The following is a 24,046-nucleotide window of genomic DNA, read 5'->3' as shown; positions in this document are numbered from 1 at the left end:
AACTTTCTGTATGAGTTGGAGGCTGTCTGTAAAATGACATTTGCTATTTTTCATAGAGATTTGAAAATTTAAATTGATAATGTCTGGAGACTTAGTGACTTCTGCCTGAATGCTGATAATATATTACTGAGAGCTCATAGCATATTTTACAGAAAGGAGCACAATTTCAAGTATTATTTATGTTAAATTATTTTTTTTCAATTTAATCTTCAAATAAATATGCCATACTGACTACTACTGACCAAAGGATGTAAAATGAAAAGAGATTTACAGCTCTGCTGCCTTCCAGTTACAGGATAAAGTTGCTGTTGCTTCTCAAAGAAACATACAGGACTTATTGTTGATGGGCAGTGTTTTCAAAAGAAGCTCATTTCTTCATATGCAACCATTTAGCTGTTTATCACTAGACTTGAAAAGATTTTTAATCAACAGCAATGTTACTACAAATGCAACGATATGACTAATCCGGAAGAAGTATTGTTTTAATTAAAGGAATTTTTACATTAACCAGGTTCCACTATAAATTAGCTTATTGCATGCCATACTTTCTCTTTTTTTTTTTTTTTGTTTGTTTGAATTGAATTTCTAGAAAGAAATAAATACCTCTTGAAAACTTTGTGGGTGACCTTGTTGAATAAAGAGCATTTATTGCTCAATCCACTGTTGCGGGTGTGACATTTAGGCGTTTATATTTGCTCTTTACTTTAATCCATAAATTTTAAACTTTTACCTTTAAGTTTTATTTATTTCAGTAGATGCGACCGTAATATATCTAAATAGAATAAATTTTTTTAGAAAAATTTCTGTATTGAAAAATAATTTTTAAGCATTGCGGGTGTGACAAAGAAAGTATGAAAGTTCTGAAAGAAAAAAAAAATCGTACTTGAAAAATACCTATGTCTAAATTAGTACGTTTAAAATAATTTTTTCTAAAGATTTTTTGCATTTTGTTTTCAGGTACATTATAGCTCTTATATTCAAAAAAACAAAAGAATAAAAGTCAAAGGTTCAAATTCCTGGATTAAAGCAAATTTATACTGAAAAATGACTCACCTGCTACAATGAATTGAGCATTATAAAGAATTCCTATGGAGTATTTCTTGAAGAATTTTTAGTAAAGTAAAAAAAAAAAAAAAAAACAATAACTTAAAATAATAATAATAATTAGATTAGGTTTAATAATCATTATTGAAAGCAGCTCAGGAATATTTTTTCAAATATCACTCCTCTGATTTTTCAGAAGTTACAGAAATTAAATGTTGATTCTTTCAATTCCCACTAATTGTATAAGATATCTAGAATATAATTCACTAAATTAAATACCTAATATTTCACCTGTTTGTGAAGTTATATAAACTATTACTAAATGACGATATTTAAAGTAAAAAGTTGCGGTTTCTCAACAAAAACAATCAAATTGAGAAGTATGCATATGAATGCTGATGAAGAAGCATGTGATCACTTTCATTTTCTGCAAAGGCAAATGCAAGATTGATCTATTGCGAAAATATACTTTCCAAGATGTAATTATTCACAATATTGCAAAGTTCTTTATTGAAAAATATTCTGTTAATTGACCTGTGATATGGCCAGATGAGTTCAATATAAAAGAGAGTTCTTGTAAAATTAAAATTGATTGAGCGTGTCACGTATTAATCAAGTGATGTACATTGTGATATAATTTGAGTGCAGAAAAATTGCAGATTACTAGATTTTTATTTTTTCACATTATCATCATCATCAATTCAAGTTCAAATGATATGGGCAGTGAGAATGAGAACGGTAATCATAAATCCGGAAATCTTGAAGGATCTTCTTGATAATCTGTTGGAATTTCAAAATATGAATCTGGAATTCCCACACTGAACTGAAAATCCTGGAATGTGATGCAGGCAGTCACAGTAGGCAGAATGGGAATATCTAGACAAATATATGCAGCAATTATTAGAAATAAATGAATGATAATGTTAAGAAATTATTTTTTCCCCTATTTTTTTATTTTTAACCTAGGGCCACACTGCACATTAAGAGGGATATCACGGGCCAGAACAAATATAAAACTTTTTTTTTCTAAATAGAATGGGAAAACAGGGAAAATGAAAGACAATTATAAAACAAAACTTGCTTTCATTATTATTGCATGCTTATTTTAATGATAAGAGCTTTGGATCTGTTTTTCAGAAACCAAAGCATGACTATACTTGGCTTCAAAAACTTTCATTAATAAGACCTCTGCTTTGAAGTAAATAATATGGGGAAAATAATACAGTTTCTATTGGATGTTATTTGTTGGTCTTACCAAAAAGAAGTGAGCCTGCACTTACCAGGTTCTTACATCAAGGCTAATCTTCGAAACTTCGCCATTCCTTTAAAGTCATTAAAGATAGCTTAAAATTTCACTCACAGAAATTTCTGTGGGACAGCTCCGCAACTCTTATCTGCACTATAGCCAAAAATTGATTTCAGTTTCAGAAAAAAATGTCCCAGATCAAAAAAGGGGCAGTGAGCTTTCAGACAAAGTTCAGTTTTTTAAAATAATGCTAAAAACATTTAGATATATTCTAATCAGATTCTTTTGGATAAGTGTTTGAATTGAGGGAGTGACGTTTCAAGGATAGGCTTGAAAAAACTTTTGCTTTTGTGAAGCTTTATTGAAACTTTTAAGAGGCAAGATGGGTTGATTAAGTTAAGGGTCAAAGGCTAGCTTAAAAGTGGATTAATCCATGAATCCAAAATTGAAACAAATGAAAATGTGCACCTTTCCTGATGTAGAATCAGTTCTATTTAAGTGATTCCAGCAATATCGAAATCAAGGCCATGAAATTCCTATAGGTGGGTCTTTGCTGCGTGAGAAAGCAACGAATTTTGCTATATTACTGAACATAGAAAATTTTCAAGTCAGTGTTGGATGGCTAGAGAAATTCGAAACCAGACACAACTTCATCTTCAGAACTCTTCACGGAAAAACTGTGCAATGCTTAAAAGCTTTTAGGTCCTGTAATTTTGTCTGTTATATGTACATATTAGTTAAAATATTCGATGATTTTTAACATTAAAACTAGAAAGACCGAAATTAGATGGTAAGCAATCGGCACTGCTTATAGCACTTGGATTAATTAAATGATTAAAAAAGCATTCAAATAGTGTCTTATAATGAAAAGTCAGAAAGTTACACTAAGCTGCTTTAGATATTATTCAAGTTATTCAACAACTAAGTATGCGAGGGGCCACGCAGGCCCCTGTCTTTCTAGTGTTAAAATGCCAAAAACCAAAACTAATGGTAAAACGAACTTCTGATAAGTCGAAGTTTTTCATCAGTCTATTTAGATTCGAGTTATCGCGAATTGACTATATATATATATGTTACGGCCAAAGCCCGAAATCGGCCTGTTCGCGAATTGGCCAGCCAATTCGCGAAGTGGCTACGGAAGATCGACCAAAGTACGAAAAGTAAAATCAAGAGCAGATTGTGTTACACTGTTAAAAATGCAGCATTTTAAAATGGTTTCTTCTTTGATGTACACTTGTTTCAGAAAGGAGTTCAAATTTAAGGGTTACCTCTGTTAAAAAGAGCTTATAATATACAAAAATATATGATGTCGTGTTATTCTGTTTTTATATTAAAGCCATTATAGATATTATTTAGTGACAGTACATGATGTAACAATGTGATAGCGTAAAGAAGATTACATTGGCGCTCTTCAAATGAGTGAATTATATGTTAAATAAATGCATTGTGTAAAGTGTGCGAATTCAAAGGCAAATTGAATTAAGGACGATCGCAGGTCTTTTTCTGCTCCAGAAAAAAGTTTTGTCGTTAATATTATTTAAAGACATTTCTTTAATGCCGCTTTTTGTCAAAATTCCCCCACAACATGTCCTTATTAATATTTTATACATGGATGTCATTATATTTATTTTAATTTATTTTTAACAGTTTTTTCCTTCGTTCGAATTTTTATGAATCAATACAGGTATTTCGGAAGAGAAAGGAATCTAGAAAATTTAGCATATTTCATTTACTTTTTTAAAAACATTTAGGAAAGGTTGTTCTTACTGCCACGGTATTTATTTTAATTCTTTCATTTTTTTTTCAAACGTTTTCATGCATGTTTTACTGCATTTATTTTAGATTAAATTGATTGTATGCATTTTAATTGATTTTCTTTTTGTCTTTCTGTATTTGCAATGCAGATTTTAATTCAAAACTTTTTCTTCTTGAGGATGCGGAATGATCATTTATTTAAATCACGTTGCGTATTTCAGCCAAACTTTTTTTTTCTATGGAGGATAGAGAAGCAAGATTTTCCTTTTGTTCTAGATACAAAGTGTTTTTAATTATTATCTTTTTTTCTACGAGGAAGGCGAGAGAGCAGGATTATTGTTTAAACACTTTCGTAAGAAAGGTTGTATCGCTAATCGATCGGAGTTCGCTTCTCTCTCAAATCGATTGGGTTACGGTAAGCGTGGTTACTTGGCGAGTTTGGAGGAAAAAACTACAGAATTTTCCCCATTATTTTACATTTTAAAGCAACTGTTTATGTAATTTCATGTATTTTTCATTTAGCAAAATATTTTAAATTGCAGTTTTTTGAGGGGGGGGGGGTTAAAGAATATACACATTTTAGTATAAGAAAATTATTATTTTGCATCAGAGATGGGAGAATTTTCATTTATTCAAGTAACTTCCTTTAAATTATTAGCACGGGCATCGTCATGCAGGTATAACTCGTAATTAATAAAAGTACTCTAAAAATTTTCGAAATGGCTATCGCACCAAAGCAATGGTGTGAATATCCTGTTCGTACAGACTAATCACACGGACTGAGTGCAAAACATGCTAAATTTCCCCTCTTCACTATCTTGTTTTTAAATGGACAATTTTACACAGCTAAAAGCAGGAAAAAAAAACATTTGTATCTTCTCAAATCTGAAACCTTCTGCTTCCGACAAAGTATGTTTCAAAGGAAAAATTTAGACATGACTATTTAATTAATTTCTAAATAGAAACAAGTCTATATTATTCGTGCAATAAGTCGCTTCCAAAACTTGTGTTGCCAATTATTAAGTTGCTATATTTGGATTCGTAACACTACTTTTTTAGTTATGCATGATTTTGGCTCGGAGATTTTCTCTGAGATGTATTTTTGTTGAAATTTGGGTGGTAGAGGGATTTTAAATAGAACCAATTTTAAATAAAATTCTGGGAGGGGAGCACGCACTAAATTCCTTACTTGTCATTAGTTTTTGTTTCGGAATGAAAACTATATTTAAAATTTGTGTCACAAACACTGAAAGGTTGAGAAACACGGCCTTAGGTTTATCCTCAGCTGTGACTGGTCAAGTATTATGTAAGCAGAAAGGGGAGACTAAAGGGCTGCTTATTTTCTCTGATAAGAGGAGAGTGGTCACAAAAATTCTTAGGTAAGCATTAAATAACGAAGCAGTTACAGTGCAACAACAAAAAACATGGGGAAAGAGCATTCTGTGACGTACAAAATGTTCATAAAATCTTATGTAAGCAATAGGGGAAGGGGCAACGAATGCTTATTTTTTCTCACAAGAAGGGGGGGGGGCACAAAATGACCAAAGAATACTTACACAATGCTTGAATGTGCCCTTATTAGCTATCGCATATAACGAAGAACCTAAAAACGCCTAAAAAAATGACGTCAAAGCTTTGAATAACTATTGGCAGGACCTTCACAGGGACGTGGTAGCACCCTCCAAGCCCGACGAGATGCCATCATGTCAGCCTAGTCGAAAACTAGGGGCCCGACTTGGTATCAAAGTAGTGTAAATTTGACTGGTATTATTGAGGGAGGCAGATCTAGTGACAAAACTGACAAGGGGCACAATTTGGCTCTCGGCGGCCCTGGGGCACCTTCCTTTCTAGTTTCTACCACTTTTACGCTTCGTCGCATTGGAAGCAAAAGATTTGTCGTCTACCTGCTCATCTAAAATCTTTCATAATCATTTTGGGCTTTGGCCAAGGATTCTCGGCCACTTTGCGAAACGGTCAGCCAAAGTAGAAAATACAATATTAACTGCAAGTATTTCGGGCTTTGGCCAAACCTCTTGGCCAATTCACCAGTCATTTGGCGAAGTAGCCGAACTTCGGGCTTTGGCCGTAACATATATATAGAACCTCTTCTTCCAATTCTTTTCTCCTTAAGTCGATATAGATCAAGCAATTTTTGACTTGTAACCATTAGTAGCCTTCTTTCAAGGCACATAAAAAAATTGTCTGTGTCAGCTTTATTTTACATTTCAGTTCTCTTGAGAATTTTAAAACTTGATTTAGAAACTTGAAGGAAAATAGGAACTAGCGGTAGTTTAATGTCTTTGCTCGCCCTTGGAAGAATGCAGATTAGAGATGAGTTCAGGCTCATTTTTGGAAGCCCGGGCCCGCCCGAGCCCGAGTGATATTGTCTCAGACCAAAATCCGAGCCCGCCCGAGCCCGAAGGAAACTTTCTTGTATCAAAAACTGAGCCTTCTACAGTCTGACATGATCTCTCTGTTAATGAAAAATGTTACGTCAAATGTTCTTCATTAACAGAAGTTTTTAAATTTTCTTAAAATGCTTCACTTCAAATGCATTACTGCATGACATATTGTAATAGTAATCACAAAAAAAACACTATAAATAAGCGTTTATTAATTTATTTATTTTTGAGGGAGGAGGGGTAAATTTGATATTGATTGAACTGATTTAAATGTTCCTTTCATTTTCTCACAGTAGGAAAATGTTTATTTGCTTTGAATTTGTAAGGAGATTGGAGATTGAATATCTGTTCTTGAGACCGAGCCCGAAACCTATTTTCGGTTCTAGAGGCCGACCCCGCTTCGGGCCTGGGCTCGGGTTCGGGCTGAGCACGTCTCATCTCTAAGACAGATCCAGCACTGTTTAATTGAATTTTTTTAATTTACAGAGGTGAGCCCAAATATCCTTTTGCTGACTGAGCCAAAGTCAGTCAGTCCGCCCCTGGTGCATACGATATAACCATACACAATGAATGATAAATACTTCGAAATTTCATACTTTTACAAGAGTTAATATATGATTAATATAAACTTTCATCAAAAAGTAAATTTTAAAAGATTAAGAAATTCAATATAAGTATTACCTATCTTGACAGGGAACCCGACAGGAAGCTTCATTTGTACAAAATCTCTCAACTTCTTGAAATGTTTGAAAGGAGCAATGACTTCTAACACATTAAGCAAACTGGAAAAGAAAATATCAGTTGCTAGTGCTGAGTAATTTTCAGAAAGAGTTAAAACCCATCAAAAATAATACTAGCTATTATGTTAGTATACAATTAAGCAATATGATCTAAATCTACATAAATTTTACAATAAATTAGTATAAAGCACATGAGTGAATTTGTGTTTTCAACAGTTTTTCAAAATTATACATACATTTAACAATCGGTACCAAAAAAAAAAAAAAAAAAACGGATAAAATTTATAAATTAAAATGGTTTAAACCTTTTGGCTTCATTACAACTATTATAAGTATTGACAGTGTTTTTCGTCTTAGGTTCCTTTCATATTCATTGACTATGTAAATCACATTTAATTCATTTGGAACTTTTTCTTAAGCAAATTTTACCCACTATGGGGATTGTAGAAAATAATGCCAATCAAACAAATGCATATTTAGTGAACTTATTCTTTGTTTTGAACCATTCAGTTGTCTTAATTTATTCTTTCCCTATTGTGGTTTGCTTTATGATTGGAACTGAAAGGAAATTTTTTTTTCTTTTCTTTACCTTACTTATCTTTCTTTCTTTTTTTTTTTATGAAAAGTGAACTTTTTATTTTCTGGCATGCTAGGTTAACTTACTTTTGTGCAGCATGCCGGTTAATACAGCGCATTACAGTATGTTTGTAGAAATCTATGTTAACAGTACATTAACACTAGAAAACAGGAAGACGGAAAATTGAGGTCCTTTCGTCACTTAATGTGCAATAATTAGAACAATCAATTTGTTTTCACAAACTTGCTTCTGTTTTTTTTATAATTGTTATTCTGACATGATTTTCTTTCCCTCTCTTTGTTTTCTCCTCCTTGGCTTCTAAATGGCTACCTTTATTCCTTGTTGTGTGTTCCCTTTTATTGACATACAATCCAAGAGTACATGTTCCTTGGTTGTGTTTTTATTCTTTGTCGTGTATTTCCACTGGGTAATTTCCAATCTAACTAATTTAGTATAAATACTGGTATCTTTCTGTTCTTCATTTAAAGAACAAGCATAAATAAGTGTTTTGTTCAAAAGTAAGTCTCCTTGCCATCCTAGGCTGAGAAACTATGCCAGCCAGGCTTGGAGTAATCGTAATCTGGCAATGAGATGCTCGTAATCTTGTAATCTTAATTAACTGTTCTGGCATAATCGTAACTGTAATCAAAATTTCAATAATCATAATTTGAGGCTTGTAATCGTGTAATCCTGACTTGCTGCAAAATTTGTTAGCTGAGATTCTACAATGGTATAAAGGAGATGGGATCCGGATAGAGGATAAGATAAGACTTCAATAGAAACGTAAAGAGGAGGGCCTTCAGGCACTGCTGACAGTTGTCAAATGAGGATCATAAACGAGCCATATCATGAGCCATTTGTGCCCTCTAGGTGCCATTGATGGGAACCGTCTCTGTCTCCCGGAGTTTTAAGGCTTGGTCATCAAATTTCCTTTTCATCACTCAATGACAAGCAAACGAGCGAAGCTACTGCATAGGAAAGATAATATGAACAGTACTAGCATATGTTTTTGGTTCGAGAAAGTTTTGAATAACAGTTGATTATATGCCTTTTGGTGTTTATTTACTTTCATTCACAGATGTGTCACCATAACTGCCTTCAAAAAAAAAAGAAGAAACTGTTCGCATTTTTGGAAAAACAGGTCCCAAAAGTGATAATTCTTTCACAAGAGAGAAAATTGAAAAGATAACTAAAAGCTTACAAAACCAGCACACTAAATGGGCATGACATTGATCCCCTAAAATACTGGGGATCAAACATTCGTGTGTACCCATTGCTTAGTAAAATTGCACCTTTGCTCATCATCTGCTCCAGTTGAGCGTTTGTTCAGCATTGCAGGAAAATTTTACACTTATCAGTGAAAAAAACCCTGACAGTTTTGAAGCATTGGTGCTAATTGCAATGCAATAAAAGATTATTTTAAATGCAATATATATTTTTGAACATTTACTTTCATATCATTTATTAATACTATCTGAATGTATTTTAATACTATGCATGTTTAACAAATCCTGCATTTAAAAAAAAAATTTTTTTTCTCAATAATTGGGCTGAATTAAATAGTATTATATTAAATTGTAGAGAATAGAACGTAGAAATAATTTTAGAAACTGGAACCTCTACAATTTTGGTTGTATGCAAAATAACAATGAATATTTAAATCATGTACAATATGCATTATGATGGGGCAAGCCATTTAGATATGGGATATTTGATAATATACCGATGCAGGATATACTGTCAAAATAGTTATTTAGTATTTAAAATGCTCAATCAAAAATCATAATTTTTCAACCATGAGGTAGTTACCACAAACAAGCAATGAGAATAATATATATATCTGCATGTATTTTTCTTCCACGAGTATGTAATCGTAATCAAAATCGTAAACGGCACATCATAATTGTAATTGATTACATTTTTAAATAATCTAATCATTGCTGTAACCGTAGTTACGTTTTGGCAGAGTATTATAATCGTAATTGTAATCTCCTATATATCAAGCTTGTAATCGTAATCGAATACATTCTTTCATAATTGACTCCAAGCCTGATGCCAGCAGAAAAGTCCAGCATGTACTTAAAAGGTACATAACATGACATATGCATCTAAACTAGACCCAACTTCGTTGAAACAGTTGATATTTATTAAAAAGTATACAATTAGTCTAATGGGATAATGAGTCATTTTTTTAATACTAATGTACTTCCAAATGATTATACAGTTGGCTCTCTGTTTAATGACACTCTATTTAACGATGGCTTTTCACGGTCCCAGATAGTTCACTATAGTGTTAAAAGCATTCTATTTAAGCACGATTTTCTGTGGTCCCTTGAAAGTTGTTAAACAGAGAGCCAACTGTATGTCAAAAAATGAGAAAAACTTATTTAATGCCAATGTTCATTTAAAGCTTTATATTTTATTCAGTTGAATGAGTAATAGAATCAAAATAAGTTGCTATTAAAATTAAAAAAAAAAAAAAAATCAACAGCCACTGAAATTTTCTTTTATTTCAATTTAGGAATTGATGCTTATTTCTCCCTATTCAGCACATTTCTATTTGTCCACTTTTTTACTTGGTACAGCTGAAGGCTCTTGTGTTGAGGGTCTGCATAGGAGTCTTTGCAAGGGGCCATACATATCACTTATTTATAATTAGCATTTCTTTCAATCTGATAAGCATTGGCAGTTTCAGGCCACTAGCACACCAAGGAATTTTACTTTGTTTTTGAGCATGACAGTTTCAAATGCCATTCTGTTCTAATATACCCTGTATAATAATATTACACATAATTTGTTTTTCGAGTTCTCTTTACAGTAGGAAGGTAAATGGGAAACATAATTGAGCATGAGAAATGTCAGGAAAATAATTTGATAATTGAACGTGAATCAAGAATATGTCGAGAAGAAATAAATGAAAAGTCAACTTACGATTCCACTGACAATGGAAAATCTTCGGACTAGAAAGAAAAAACACTGAATGAGGCACTGCAAATATCTAAGTTCTGAAGCTAGATAAATTATGTGCATGCCAAAGGGGGTTAGCTCATAAATTTGTACATTTTGATAAATGAAAACAAAAACCACAATTGAAGAAAAATTGAGCATTCAATTTTTTCTATACAGTGATCTACAGTAGGCTAAAAGGTGTGGAGGAAGGGGTTGAAGAGAAATAACAGTAAAATATTTACCATGCATAATTATCTCAAACAATATCTTTGGGTAGCAATTAGAATAGGTAGTTTTAATTCAAATAATAAAATAGTAAAAAAGATATAATAAAATAGAATAGCTTTTTAGAGCCTATTTCATGTTAAAATTGACAAAAGTCATTCTCACTTATAATACCTCATAAGGAATAAAATCTGCTTTTTTGATTCATTTCCCACTTTGTTGAACCAGATTAGGCAAAGTAATATCTGAATCTTTATAAAAATGATATGTTCAGATTAATTAATTAAGAAGGCAAAATACCTATTTGAGGTTCATAAAGAATCCTTGGTATGTTTTCTTAAATATATAAAAGTAATAAATATGCAAAATTTTATCAAAACCTACAACTAAGGATATCAAATCACAATCTCTTGGTTGATTTGACATGGAATGGTCCAACAACTAAAATAAAGTTAATTTACGAATAAAATACCAAAATAAGGAATTTAAAAAGTTGATTTAATGCAGCAAATGTTGAAATACCTTCCAAATTCCAAAATAATTTTACAGGACAGGAAAAATGTACAGAATGCAAGAAGATTGAAATTTGAATTTTCGGTGAAGCACATGTTTGATTGATGTTGTCATGTTTCCACAACACACATTTAAAAAAAAAAAAAATTTTTTTTTGAGAGGAAATCATGCTGGATGAAGGTTTATTAGAATTATATAATTATAGAAGTACCTGCTTTAATCAAATGACTAGACATTTAAACTTGAAACGTCTTATGTTTTGTTTACATTCCTTCTCTTTCAGTAATTCTAATATTAAATGGCTAGCATACCTAACCTTAACAGAACATGAAAAGACTGCATGTGATTTCAGGAAACAAAACTATTATGAGTGATACCGAAAACTGCATCCCCTATTTCACGCATTATTATTGATCTTACTGAATGCTTCTGCCATCTATATTATAGAAAAAGGACTTCTGGACAATGTAATAAACAACTAATAGCAAAGTTCATTGGAAGAAAAAGAGGAAAGGAATAACAATTAAAGTAATATGTTAATGCTAAGTTAGTAAATTCAGATTTCATCTAAAAATAACTACACTGACCATTGCTAAGGTTGCCTTGAAGTGTTTTTCCTCGTTTCTTTGCAAATCATTGGTCTCCCAATATGTAAATATTTATCAGAATTGATATATTCTTCCCAAGAAAGAGGACGTACTTTGGGAGGAGCAAGAGATTTCCGCCTCTGATTCTAAAAATATTAGAATAAAATTAATATATCATATAGGTCATTAATGAAACAGAACCAGTTGCAGGGACAAATGACAAAAATTCTGTTATTAAAACTTTATTTCAAAAGTTAAACATAAATTATAAGCAATTTTAATTTTCCAGGAATCAACTATTATAGAGTGGCTGTGGCAAGCTGTATTTCATTTGTGGCATCTTACTCAACAACAGTTTTGTGGAGTATAACAATTCAGTTTTGGCTGAATTTTGATTTACCTACTACTAAGATCTGGTTACTCCCATTTATAGCATGATCCAATCAGGTTCACATTTTGAATGGTATGCCGGATTCACTATCCCCCCCCCACCCTTGTAACATAACTGAAGACAGCATGAAACTATTTTGCAAACTTTAATTTCACAGGAGCAGGAGTGCCCAACAAGGGTGGATCACGGTGCAGAGTATTATCAGGGTTCATACACTTGTGGTTAAAAAAAATTCCCTGACTTTTCCAGGTTTTCCAGGCTATTTTTTAGAAAATTCAAGGAACTCGCTTCATTTAATATTTAGTTCAAGTAACAACAATTCCAAAATAATCAAATTGTTTAAAGTAGCAACTGAAACTTTTCCACTTGCAAATTAAAAAAAAAAAAAAAAACAAGAAGTTCCGTCTAGAACTAAACGAGCCTACTTTCCCGTATACCCATACTAATTTCTAGTACCTGATCAATATTCTCAAAAAATGAAGAAATAAAATAGCAGCACCTTTTAAAGCAGCTAATGCACTTTTTTCCATTAAATTTTTTTTAACCGCTTTCAAAACCAAAGGATAATAATTAAAATTAATAAACTCATTAAAATAAATACATCATATCAAAAAAAAAAAAAAAAAAAACTGAATACCTAAATTAAAACTTTAGCGTGAAAATAAAAACAAGTCATATCAACAATAATTATTTCACAGTTAAAACCATAGCTGTGGAGTCGGAGTCAATCTCATTTTGGGATAAAGGAGTCGGAGTCGAATATCCAAGAATCAGAGTCAATTTGTCCTCAGTGCTTAAATTTTTGCCAAAGCTACGAAATCAGAGTCAAAGTCTGGGAGTCGGAGTCTGATTAATTGTCGGGCACAGGAGTCAGAGTCAGGTGCCCCTAAATTCTAGGAGTCGGAGTCTGGTGTCAAGAGCTATTTCCAACAAAATTTGTTTGAAGTAAATCTGCCTTCAAGTATGGAATCTACATTGACTTTCAGTTTCCCTGTAGGCGCTAATGTTAAGGGATTTGAACTGTTCAAAATTGAACAGAAAATTGTTCAAATCTAAAAGATATTTTATATACAAGTTTTTCATCAAAAGCTTTTGCCTACAAAGTTTGATTGAAACAAAATCGCCTCACAGTTCGGAATTGCCTTGAATTTCCCCGTAGGCGCTAATGTATGTCGCGATATTTTTAAGATGCATTAAGCCTTCTTTTATGTTTTTTTCTTCTTTTTCTGGGAAAGTAAGCTAAAAAAGGAGGATTTTTTAAACATTTTTTTCCTTACAAGTTTTTTTAAAAAAATTTTTCAAAATTATTTTTATTTGTTTACTATTTGTTGAAAACAAAGTACTTTCAACTTATTTTAGCGTTTCTTTGATGCCACATGTCATGCATATTAGTGTTTTGCTGAAATCGTGCAGCAATCTTTCTCCGCTTTTGGTTTACAATTCTTCCTTTTATTTTCTTATTAGTATGTAACACTAAACATATTGAACAGAGTACAAAGCTATTTTTTAGAATAAATATGATTAACTTGTTGCATCGATGGGCATACCACATAATGCATAATAACAAAATTCGACATCCATCGATCATAGTCCAATGCCAATAATTATCAGTTTTTTTTCTTTTGCATATAAAGGATGTTTATATTTAAAAAAATTCTTTTCTATAAAATAATTAATTTTTAAAAATTCATAATTAATTTGCATATTTATTTTCAATAGTTTAAATTGAGATAAACATCCAATTATGTTTGTGTAAATTTATTTCTACCTCCATCATGCAAACAACCAAATGTGGCGACTAAGTAAAAAATTTAAGATAATAAGTAGATTTCTGCATAAAAGTAGTAATAATTAATAATTTTTAACAACCTACAATTAAGACATAATAGTCAGTTTTTAGCACATAAGCATCTAAATCAATTAGAAGTTTTAAAAAAAATGTTCTGGATATAAAACAGGTTTCGTACTCAATTTCAGAAATAAAATGAAGGAGTTTTGGAGGAGTTTTGAAGGAGTAAAATGAGATTTTGAAGGAGTACTAATGGAGTGTCATTAAATGATGTCACACTTTTTATCAATATATTTGACCATCTGCACCCTTTATCACAAAGTGTCACACTTCACCCCAAACTCCTCCTCTTGTCACGTCATATTTTTTACAAACATATTGTTACAATAACTGTATGATGTCACTTTTTGTCACCTCCTCTCTTCCCCTTGTCACAATTTCATGAGCCTGTCTCCTCCTTAAAGCATGACATCACTTGTGGATGACCCTTTTTACAATATCATAACTGCAGTTAACTAAATTGTTTTTTTAATGCAATCACTTAATGTAGTACATTTCCTTATGTATTTTTAAATATTTAAATAATTATTAGACAACCTGACTTTTGCTGCTGAGAGTGCAGTGGAGAGAAAAATAATAATCATAAAGCTGGAAAAAATAGCCAAGCACCATTTACGCAAGTTTTACTTCACTTATGAAATGTCTTAGTCTTCTACTAAAATTCTCACCTTCAACTTTTATGATTTAACTATGATCAATTTGTAAATCCCCCCCCCCCCCAAAAAATGCAAGAAATTACTACATTAAAATCTCCTTTGTGACGAAGTTAGTCGTCAATCGAAGTATTTCAAGTTTCTGTCATAGAAGAAGATTATGTAGTCTTGAACTAAAAAAGAAGGAGTTTTGAAGGAGTTAAAACCAAAATGAAGGAGTTTGAAGGGCCCTTCAAAAAATTTTCATAAATGAAGGAGTATTGGTGGAGTTTTGAAGGAGCGTACGAACCCAGTAAAATTTTGCTTTTTTCCAGAAAATAATTATGAATTATCCGAAAAAAAGGGCACATTTTGCGTTGTGATCAATAGTTTTCATTAAAATAAACATCTAATATTGACATTTTTGGAAACTTAAGACACTTAAAAAGTCTTGTGTACTGCCATCTTGGAAATGACCAAATATGGTGGCTACGACAAAAATTAAAAAATAATTTTTTGAATTTGTAGCATGAAAACAATTTAAAAATAATAAATCTTCATGAAACTTAAAATTCAGTTGAAAAGTTTTTAGCACATTTGTGTCCAAGGCAAAATAATTTTCATTTCTCAAGAAATTACATATTTTAAATAAAATAATAATAATAAAAAACACCAGCACATTTTGCGTAATTTTCATTAGTTTCTGTAAAAGGAAACATCGAAATTTGCTTTGTTTTTGGAAACTTAGGCATTTAAGCATCGTGTCTACTTCCATCTTATGAACGATAAAAAATGGCGATAATGTTTCACACGTTTTCGATATAAAAAAAAAAATTCCAGATAGATCCTACCATCTGCAGGCTTGTGCTTTTTTTGGGTTGCATTTTTTTTTATTGCTAGCGTTATTATGCCTCAAAACTTTCACAATTTTTTTCAGGGAACATCAATAAAAACAAAGATTAGATATCATGGTACAAAATTTCCTGGGAAAGAATTGGAAAAAAAAAAAAAAATTGGGGCAAAATTGGAAATTTCCCCAATTTTCCCCGGACATTTCTAACTATGTCATTTTTCCTGACAAGTCCAGGTTTTCCTGGAGCGTATGAACCCTGAATTTTTTTTTGGGGAAGGGGGAGCACCATTGCTCTTGGGGGGATGGGACTCCTACGCCCCTGTGTAGGATGCCTGAATGCACCTATGTCCCAATCTCTAATGTGCTGAAATTTAAAAAACAACAGCCTTCAAAACCAGCAGTTGAATCTGCCCTTGACCCAATGTAAGGATTTTATTTATTTCATAAAAACAATTTGCACAAAAGCAAATAAAATTGACAGTGATGCTGAAAAAGTAGAGATCGATTTCCAGGAATGTTGTCAGAAAAGCGAGGATGGTCAGTTTGATTTTTATGCACAAGAGCCTTTGTGGAGGACTATTATGTTTTTCATGTATTCAAGTCAAATTTGCATACATTTTGATTCCTGTCTCAAAAGTTTAGCTACCGAGTGTGTGGCAACAGAAAAAATTGGTGCTTAAAAAGCAAAGACAGATCCAGAAATTGTTCATGGGGGGGGGGTGCGATTGACTGTTAGTATTTACCCCTTACTACGTATCTTGAATTACACACTCCCACACAAACATACAACATAATATATATTTTTGGGTGTGTATGTGAGTACGCATGAGTGTATATTTAAACCCCTGAAGAACTTTGTCCAGTCTTGCATAATATAGACGAGCGCGCGAACGCTGTTAGCAGAAAACGTTTGGTTCTGCAGAAATTTTTTTAACTGCTAATATTAATTTAAAAAATTTGATTTGTTTACAAAATTTAATACTTTCATAAAATTTTCAAGTAAAAAGCAAGCAGCTCATGTTTTATCCTAGTCAACAACTTGAGAGTACTTTCAGATCTACATGAACTTTTTCACTACAAAATGAAATTAATAATAGTTATGTTATTGATATTGGGCAAAAAATAATGGTTCAAGAAGTTTTCTTCAGTTTGTGAAAAATTAGCATTAACTATATGTTAATGCAAAAAAAAAAAAAAAAAAATGATATTAAAGCATTTTTTTTTTTGTCTCTTCCTTATTTGAATAGAAATTCTTTATTCTAGGCTGAATTAGGCAAAATAATTATTTTGCAGAAAATTTTCCAGTTAACATTTGTGTTAGCAGAAAGCTTTTAATTTTATCTAAATCTGCTGTCTCCCTAACATAACAAAAGTTCATTAAAAACTGAGTGTTCTGAACTTCAATTCAAAAAATTCTCGATCAAGACTTCTGAACTCCTTTCCTCCTCCCAATGTCATCAAACATAACTTACGATTGTGCTTTTTTTTTTCGGGTGGGGGGGGGGGGGGGGTTCAAAGACAAGACTTTTGAGGGAGGACGACGTTTCTGGCAATAGAATTACAAAATATGAACTTTTATTGTTTTTTTTTCAGTACAGAATTTATGACATTTAAAAATTTACGAAAGAATTTCTTCTATGCATTTTGTCAAGATTTTACATGCGTGATACGCAAAAATTAATGAACTCAAACTCACAAAAATACTAAAACATTTTTACAGCAAAACATACTTTAAATTTTCTAAAATTTTCAGACTTCCAGTGGGATATATATATATTTTTTTTTTTGCAACCATAGCCTAAACGAGGCATTTTGTCTTACAAAGCTGATTTGCCATTTTGGAGCACTTTTTTGGGAGATCTTAGATTCTTAGGATTTGGCTCTTGGAAGCAGTTTGATAGTCATCTCTGTGCTTCTATGAAATTTCCTTCAAATAAGAGATGGTTGAATGGGGACCACGAGGTCAACTGACATGGATTTAAAAGGAGGAGATCTAAAGATAGGCTTTACTTCATTAAGTATAGTAAACATGAAATACTTTTACTTTAACAGTGATATAAGTGCTAAATTGATGTATTAAGAAATCAATTTCACAATATTAGATGACTGATAATTAATATAGAAATTTTCAACATGGTTAAGGTTTAATAATATATACTCCCCTCAAATTGAAATAAATATATTTTTTTGTTTACTAACAACAGGGAAATATACCATATATGAAGTAAATTTGATCATAATATAGAATCCTTTATAATTTTCACATTTTCGAGCACCTTTTACACACACAATGCATGGATCAAATAATTATACCACCAGTTCCAAAATAAGAAAAAGAAAATAAAAGAAACTAGCACCTTTATAATCATAACTTTTTATTACTTCAGTAAAAATTTCCTTAACTTACTTCAGAATTATCTAGTATTAGATTCCCACTTTTAGTGAAGCTCTCAAATATTGCTTTATTTTTGTGCAAGTCTTCATCAGTTAAATGCTCCCTCCTAAAATTCATAGAGACAATAGAGCAAAGAATTTAAAAAAAAAAAACATTACTATTTAAAATGTTCAAATCATTTTGAAAAATGACACACTAACCTTTTTCTAGATTCTAGTATTAACCCATTTATAATGTAAACATCAGCCAAAAAATGACCAATCATTTCCTGTGAGAAATCAAAAGAAAAATAAAGATTAAAAGCAAAAGTGCACTTTTCATGTCATTCGTTTTCATTTATGCAACGGAATATTTGAGGGGCTGACATGAGGAAGACAGTAAGCCACAAAAAGTAAATTTTTCATGGAAAGCAAAAAACGCCAAACAAAGGATCGTGCACTATCATGTAAGCGGTATCTTCTGTCACTCACAGAAACTTTATTCCATGTCATTGGTTTGAGTCTTTACTGTTTTCTCTGTGAATAAAAACATAAAACTATAAATGTGTGACTTACTGTCTTCCCCACATCAACCAGTCTCATTTTTAGGTATAAAATGCTATACCTAAATCTAAAATTAGAATGCTATTCTTTACATATACTGCTCTTAACTGAAAAAAAAAATTACTATTAAAAATATGCTGTTTAAAACAGACAGTAGATATTATATTTCTTTAGGGTACAAAAAATTTTTTTGGGTAAAAATTAGGGTTAGGGTAAAAACTCTAACACGGACACTAACGGGCCAATTTTTTTTTCGTCCACAATAGAGGAGTGTAAGCAGAACAGGGGTTTTATCATTGAGAAGGAATACTAATGGAGGGAGAGACAGCAAATGTCTCAGTCAGATAAGCTTTAAAAACATTTCTCCCAGATTAGGTGACTAGTTTGGCTGGGAAGTTGTCGCGTTTTGGCACGCAATCGCTCTTTTGGCACTAAATATTTTTCAGACGACAGCACTAATTATGAAGTCGGGGCTACAAATCGGAGCTGCAGAGTTGTAGCGAAAATGACAGACTCTGGCTCCAACTCCTTTATCTAAAACATAGTCCGACTCCGATTTCAACTCGGAGTTTAAAAACCGTCGGACTCGGACTCTAAGCATCGAAATCAGTCCGGATCTGAGTCCGACTCCGCAGCTCTGCTACAAATCAGAGTTGCGGAGTTGGAAGAAACTGACCGACTCCGACCCAGGGAATTTTAGAGCCTTCGACTCCGACTCCTTTATCCCTAAAGCAGTCCAAATCAGATTTTGACTTGGAATTTCAAAAACTTTGAACTTTGACTCCAACTCTTGAACTTCAAAATCAGTTCGGCTCCGACTCCCCAGCACTGCAACAAATTTGGGTTGCGGAGTCGGAAGAAAAAGTACCGACTCCAACTCACAGGGAATTTTAGAGCCTTTGACTCCTACTCCGACATTTTTTCTACCCCAAAATCAGTCAGACTCCGATTTTGACTCTGAGTTCCAAAACCTTCGAACTCCGACTCTGGCCATTTTGCTTCAAAATCAGTCCTACTCATAGGCGGATTTAGGCCGAAATATTTGGGGGTGCAACAATAACAGGGATCTAATTATTCCCGGAATAACAAGGCAGTGGCAAAATCAGAAAATAATTTTAGGGCGGGACACACTTTTAAGTCTAAAAAACGCAATGTAAACCCATTTAGGAGATGGGCAATTCTTAACATTTCAAACTGCAGAAAAAATCTTAAACGAGAGTCGATATTAGAAGCAATGGGTGAATCTAGCTACTGATTTAGAATGGGATTCACGCGCCAGAAAAAATTTGAAACAGTAGTTTTGAAAACGCAGTTTTACAGTTCTTGGTGATATTTTAGAGGCAAGAAAGGTACGTGTGGCTCCAAGGCTATTTTTAGAAATTTTAGTCTTGTAAATGTGACTATAGTCCATATTTAAAGTTTGGGTTATGAATGGGACTCATAGACTGCCTCCAATCGATGTTTTGTAAAGCAGATAGAAATACGTAACCCCCTCCTCTCCCCACGCTACCTCTTTAACTTTTCATAATTGAAGTTCCAAAAATACTACGGAGGACAATTTTTGATGCTGTTACCGGACGGGGTGTTCTGGAGCTCTCCCCTGGAAAATTTTCGAAATTTAAGTCCTAAATATGATTTTCTTTTGCAATAATCCACGGTATTAAAAAAAAGGGTTCTCCCACTTAAATATTTCGAAATAGTAGTTTACAAAACCAAAATATTAACACTCTTTGATGATAATAGAGAAAGCGGGGTCAGAGGCCCTTGTTCGAATGTTTTCCAAAATTAAAGTCTTAAACACATGAGTGTAAGACCATATTTGGTAACGTTAGGGACACTGCAGTTTTTCAAAACTGAAGCTCCAAAAACGCAATTTTAAACGATTTTCGATGTATTTAGTTGATTAGAAGATCTACCTTGGAAATTTTGCGAAAGTGAAGCCCAAGAAACGAAATTTGAGGTACTCTGTAATAACTTTAACTGGAGAAAGGGCTTTGGAGAAGAAACATTTTGAGGACTAATAGAAAAAATGAAAACGAAATAGTAAAAAATAAAAAGAAAGGAGGGGGAGATATGAAAGAAAGAGGATTGTGCGAGAAGACACACAATTCGCCGCCAATAATCTGAAGCTGTTGAAAAATTTATATGTAAATATTTCTTTTTGAAAGAGAAATTAAGATTTTTTCCCAACATTCTTTTTTTTTCGTAAAATAACTGCATTTTCCCAAAATGAGATCTTTTCTTCTCTTCAATAATAAAGAATATTTTTTTAAAAACATCTACTCAGCATTTTGTGGGAAGGGTCACCAGTCTTATGCCCCTTCCCCCCTGGATGCACAACTGCAGCAAAATGTCCGGAAGTAGTCCTACTTCAAAAAATTTTGATTTATTTACCTTAAAATTGTTGGATTTCGATGTAGATTTTATTGATCAAGTTTCTTGAAATAGCCATGTTTTTTTTTTTGGACCTATTAGCCATTGTTGTTTTAAAATAAAAGAATTTGTATTGATATACGAATAAATACCCAATTACAGAATATGCAATTATTTTATACAATAACACAGCACTGAACAATAAATTGTTTGAGAAGTTTCTTTATTTGCATGAAATTATTTATTAGGGGTTTTTTTTTTCCAAATGGATAAAATTACTTTAATTCTTAATATGAGCACAATTATGTTTTTCTTGCACTGGCGACGTGTGGTGATACACTGGATTCACGTAAATTTACTAGTATAGCAGCTATGAATTTTTCCCCCCAACTGCGTTTCTGAGTGAAATATACTAAACTAATTTTTTTTCAAAACCCAATCAAAAGTTTTAGGGGTGCGGCGCACCCCCTGGCACCCCCGTAAATCCGCCTATGGTCCTACTCCAGCTCCGACTCTGCAACCTTGCAACAATTTAAGGTTGCAAAGTTGGGAGAAAAAAAGCAGACTCCGACTCCGGGAATTTTAGAGCCTAAGACTCTGATTCCGAACTCGCAAGACTAGCAATCAGTAATTATGCACCAAGCTTACAAAAGTAGCAGATAACATACAGTACAAATCTTTTAATAAGGATTGATTTCGGATGAATTATATTTTGAATTGTTTCAGCACATAATGCAAATATTTATTTGCTTTGTTGATATTATTATTTTGAATTTCAACTCTTAAACATTGTTTACCAGAAGTTTTTTAGAATGAAGGTCTTTCTTCTTGTTTTAACTATCTACGTAAATAACTATTCGACAGTTATTAACATTACTAATTTATGTATAATTTTTGCACACATTTCTGGTAGATCGAGACAATTCGTGAAAATTAAAAGCATCCCTTTTTTTTGGTAAAGTCTGCCCATCTCTGTTCAATTCAAATGGATATGTATTCTGAAAAAATATCGTCTGCTTTCGAAAAACAATATTATTAAAACAGAAGATTAAAGCCAAGCCAAGTAAGAAGAAAACAAAGTAGAATAATTCAACCGCCCTATTTTTTAATTTATTGTCTGCGTAAATTTATTTTTATGATATTTTGGAAACAATTAAGAGTTGTTATTTTTTCTGAGAATATTAGATCGACCAAGTGTGTTGTGAGTAAGCAAAAGTTTTCAGCCTGAATTATTGTGATAAGTTTTTATGTTGTGCATCGGTGTAATTAAATTGAGCGTGTGTGTGTGTGCTTTTTGAAAAATAGTATTGAAACTTTCTCTATGATTGTTATTAGAAGATTAACAGAGTTTTGAGCAATGTTGAAAGATCAGTTTCAAAAGGTATCGTTACTGATTATTGTTACTAGCAAAGGCAACGCTGCTAACCTTTTGCCAGTTTTAAATAAATAACGGATACCACGCCTGTCATTCAAACTCCCTCTCCCCACTTCTTCCTGGATTTTAAAATATGATGTAACTGCATTTTTCATGTATTTTGATTTTTATTCCCTGTAATGACGGTCATGTACAAATATATGTTTAAAGAGTTCGCTCATTGACTGAAAATTTATGGATTCTTGTGTCTTGTAATCAATGTTTTGAAATTGTTTCATACGCAGGCACACTAGTATTTAAATTAAAGCATAAAAGTAACAAATATTTATTTTCAACTCTAAAACTTGTTCTAAACGCATCTGCTGTTCACAGGAGCTTGGCGAGAAGCTACTCGCCAACAAAGCAAACGTACACAAATTACTCGAGAGCCGTTAAAATAATTACTAGTTAAGTAAAAAGTGTTTTTATGGAACTAAAATGTTATTTGCACTCATGATATACAATGTTTTATTACATTTAAAGGTAAAATCAGTACAAAAATTTAAAAATTATAGGCAACTGTGGGAAATGTACTCGTTGAATGCACATATATGCTATTTTTTTCTTTATTTAGAAGCAAAAAACATTTGTACATACCTAAGAAAAGTTACTGGATTTCCTGGTATGGCTTTTTCTTCACAGATTATAATGCTACAATACTGCTTTATTGCTATAAATCTAATTTTTCCCTTCTACAGTTAAATGTTTTTATCATTCATGGCTTCAGCTAATGAAAACTTCTTCAGCGGTTACGGTCAACTAGAAATTGCTCCCCAGGTCACATGGTATGGTTGCCGTTTCGCGATAGTAGGGTTGCACTCTCTCCATCTATTCCTTCTCAATGGGTTTTATAATGTTATTTGCCTTGGAATCGGGGGAATTAAAAATTATCCGCATCTGAGGGGTGTCTGTTAGGAGGGGTTTTACTGTACAACAAAATAATATCTCTTGCACATCTTTACCTTAAAGATAGACTTTAATATCTACACTCTTGTGCAAATTGAAACAAACTCGAAAAAATGAGAAAACTAAAGAAAAATTGGCATTTTATATAAATTTATATAAAAGCAAAGGTTTTTTGTACATAATATGATGTCCAGGACTCTTTATTAACATTTGGACACCATTCGGCATGGAATCCACCAATTTTTTACCGTCATTTATAATATGTGTCCTTGTACCAGATACGAATTAGAGCAGTAATTAGCTTCTCCATAGTTGATCAGTCCATATGCAATAGGCGATTTTTGCCTATAACCCAAAGAATATCGATTGGATTGATATCAGGAAAGTTCCTAGGCCATTCATTCTGTCTCACTTTGGTTCTCAAACATAAATTTTTTGACGTATGGAAAGCGGTCTAAATCAGGGGCGGCAAATAGGGGGGTCAAGAGGGGGCAGTTGCACCCCCAAATTTTTCACTGAGAATAAGAAAAATGGGTAAATTCAATTTAGATAAACTAAAAAATCATTTGCCTGCATTTTCAGAACAGAAAAAACTGATGGAGAATAATGGTTTGCCTTAACTAAAAAAGAATCTCTTGGATTATCATATGGAT

General features: G+C 32.5%; 1 protein-coding gene across 1 annotated transcript in view; it reads right to left on the bottom strand.

Annotated features, from left to right (window-relative positions):
* Window positions 1–1,389: 1,389 nt before the first annotated feature.
* Window positions 1,390–24,046, bottom strand: part of LOC129220121 (ankyrin repeat domain-containing protein 13C-like) — a 50,471-nt gene continuing 27,814 nt past the window's right edge. Inside the window, 7 exon segments of the mRNA XM_054854463.1 lie at window positions 1,390–1,920; window positions 7,129–7,229; window positions 10,696–10,724; window positions 12,039–12,068; window positions 12,071–12,184; window positions 18,171–18,264; window positions 18,359–18,426. Coding sequence (XP_054710438.1) covers window positions 1,787–1,920; window positions 7,129–7,229; window positions 10,696–10,724; window positions 12,039–12,068; window positions 12,071–12,184; window positions 18,171–18,264; window positions 18,359–18,426 — 570 coding nt within the window. The 3' untranslated portion in view covers window positions 1,390–1,786.

Source organism: Uloborus diversus, chromosome 4, assembly GCF_026930045.1.
Source record: "Uloborus diversus isolate 005 chromosome 4, Udiv.v.3.1, whole genome shotgun sequence".
Classification (NCBI taxonomy): domain Eukaryota; kingdom Metazoa; phylum Arthropoda; class Arachnida; order Araneae; family Uloboridae; genus Uloborus; species Uloborus diversus.
This window is presented reverse-complemented; position numbering and strand designations above follow the sequence as displayed.